The 1,174-nt window shown below is 45.3% G+C and overlaps 1 protein-coding gene across 1 annotated transcript in view; it reads right to left on the reverse strand.

The window, feature by feature from the left end:
* Positions 1 to 330: 330 nt before the first annotated feature.
* Lsg1 (large 60S subunit nuclear export GTPase 1) overlaps positions 331 to 1,174 on the reverse strand; it is a 25,823-nt gene continuing 24,979 nt past the window's right edge. Inside the window, exon 14 of the mRNA XM_031363591.1 lies at positions 331 to 845. Within this exon, the coding sequence (XP_031219451.1) occupies positions 666 to 845 (180 nt within the window). The 3' untranslated portion in view covers positions 331 to 665. The remainder of the gene's footprint in view (positions 846 to 1,174) is intronic.

Here is a 1,174-nt window from a genome sequence, read left to right on the forward strand (position 1 = left end):
ACCCCTGCTAGCCCACTGCCACATCAGGGGTATATTGGATATGTGTCCAGAAATTAATTCAAGTCCTAGTCATGGTTTATTTTTAATATTTCTTTTCATTTTTAAAACATTATGTGTATGGTGTTTTGCCTGCATGAATGTCTGTGCATGACTTGTGTGTCCTGTACCCATCAAACCAGAAGTCGTCGTTGGATCTCTAACCACTAGAGTTATCGATGGTTGTGAGCTGCCACGTGGGTGGTAGGAACCATAGCTAGGTCCTCTGGAGGACAACCAGTGCGCCTAACTACTGAGCCATCTCCAGACGCTCCCTAGAGGGTCAACATTAAGTGTATGAATGACAGCTTATTTATTTAAGTCAATAAAAATATCAATTAGTGGAAAATTAATTTTAATAACTTTCCAAAACCTCAAAGTTAATGTGTATTTGTATGTTTATACACATATCCACTGTCCTTCTGCAGGAGGAGACTTCTGGGGCACCATGCAATTACTATAGCCACAGCAGGTGCTTCTGAAAGGCTGTCCTGATGTCACGACTTCTGGTGTGAGTGTGCTCTGAGAGCACAGTCCGTAGTGCAGTTGTCTGGAAAGCAGCACAGGCAGCGGCGGCTTGAGCTCTTGTCCACCTCCACGGGACAGCTGCCATCTCTGTTCAGCCAAGTTCACACATCCAGGTGCCTGTAGAGCCTACGGCTTTTCTCCTTTTTGTTTCTGTTACCGTGCTTTTTCCAAGGCTTCCCAGCTACATTCTCAGCACCCGTAGGAGCCGCAGTCACCAGGCCACTCCCAGGCTTGTAACCCATGACAGCCTGAACCCCTTTGGTCAGTGCTCTGATGTTCTCCTGGAGAGAGGACACATGAGACATGAACACACTATCTCCTTTAAGGGCATGTGCCCTGTGCCGCCTGTGCATGGAACCCAGCCTCCTCTGGCTTCTGCCTCACTCCTACAGGCTCATGCTAGGCTTTGCAGTACTCTCTTAGCTCATGTCCTGCCCAGCCCTTCTTGTCTACAGTTTAGTAGTTTCCAATGTCTAAAACCACTAAGACCCTCAGAATACAAACTATTTCCTAGAAACTTTCCTAGAAAGTTCTATATTTTTCCTCCTTCCTTCTTTTCTTTCTTTCTTTCTTTCTTTCTTTCTTTCTTTCTTTCTTTCTTTCTTTCTTT

The sequence above is a fragment of the Mastomys coucha genome, unplaced genomic scaffold (assembly GCF_008632895.1).
Source record: "Mastomys coucha isolate ucsf_1 unplaced genomic scaffold, UCSF_Mcou_1 pScaffold12, whole genome shotgun sequence".
NCBI classification, from domain to species: Eukaryota; Metazoa; Chordata; class Mammalia; order Rodentia; family Muridae; genus Mastomys; species Mastomys coucha.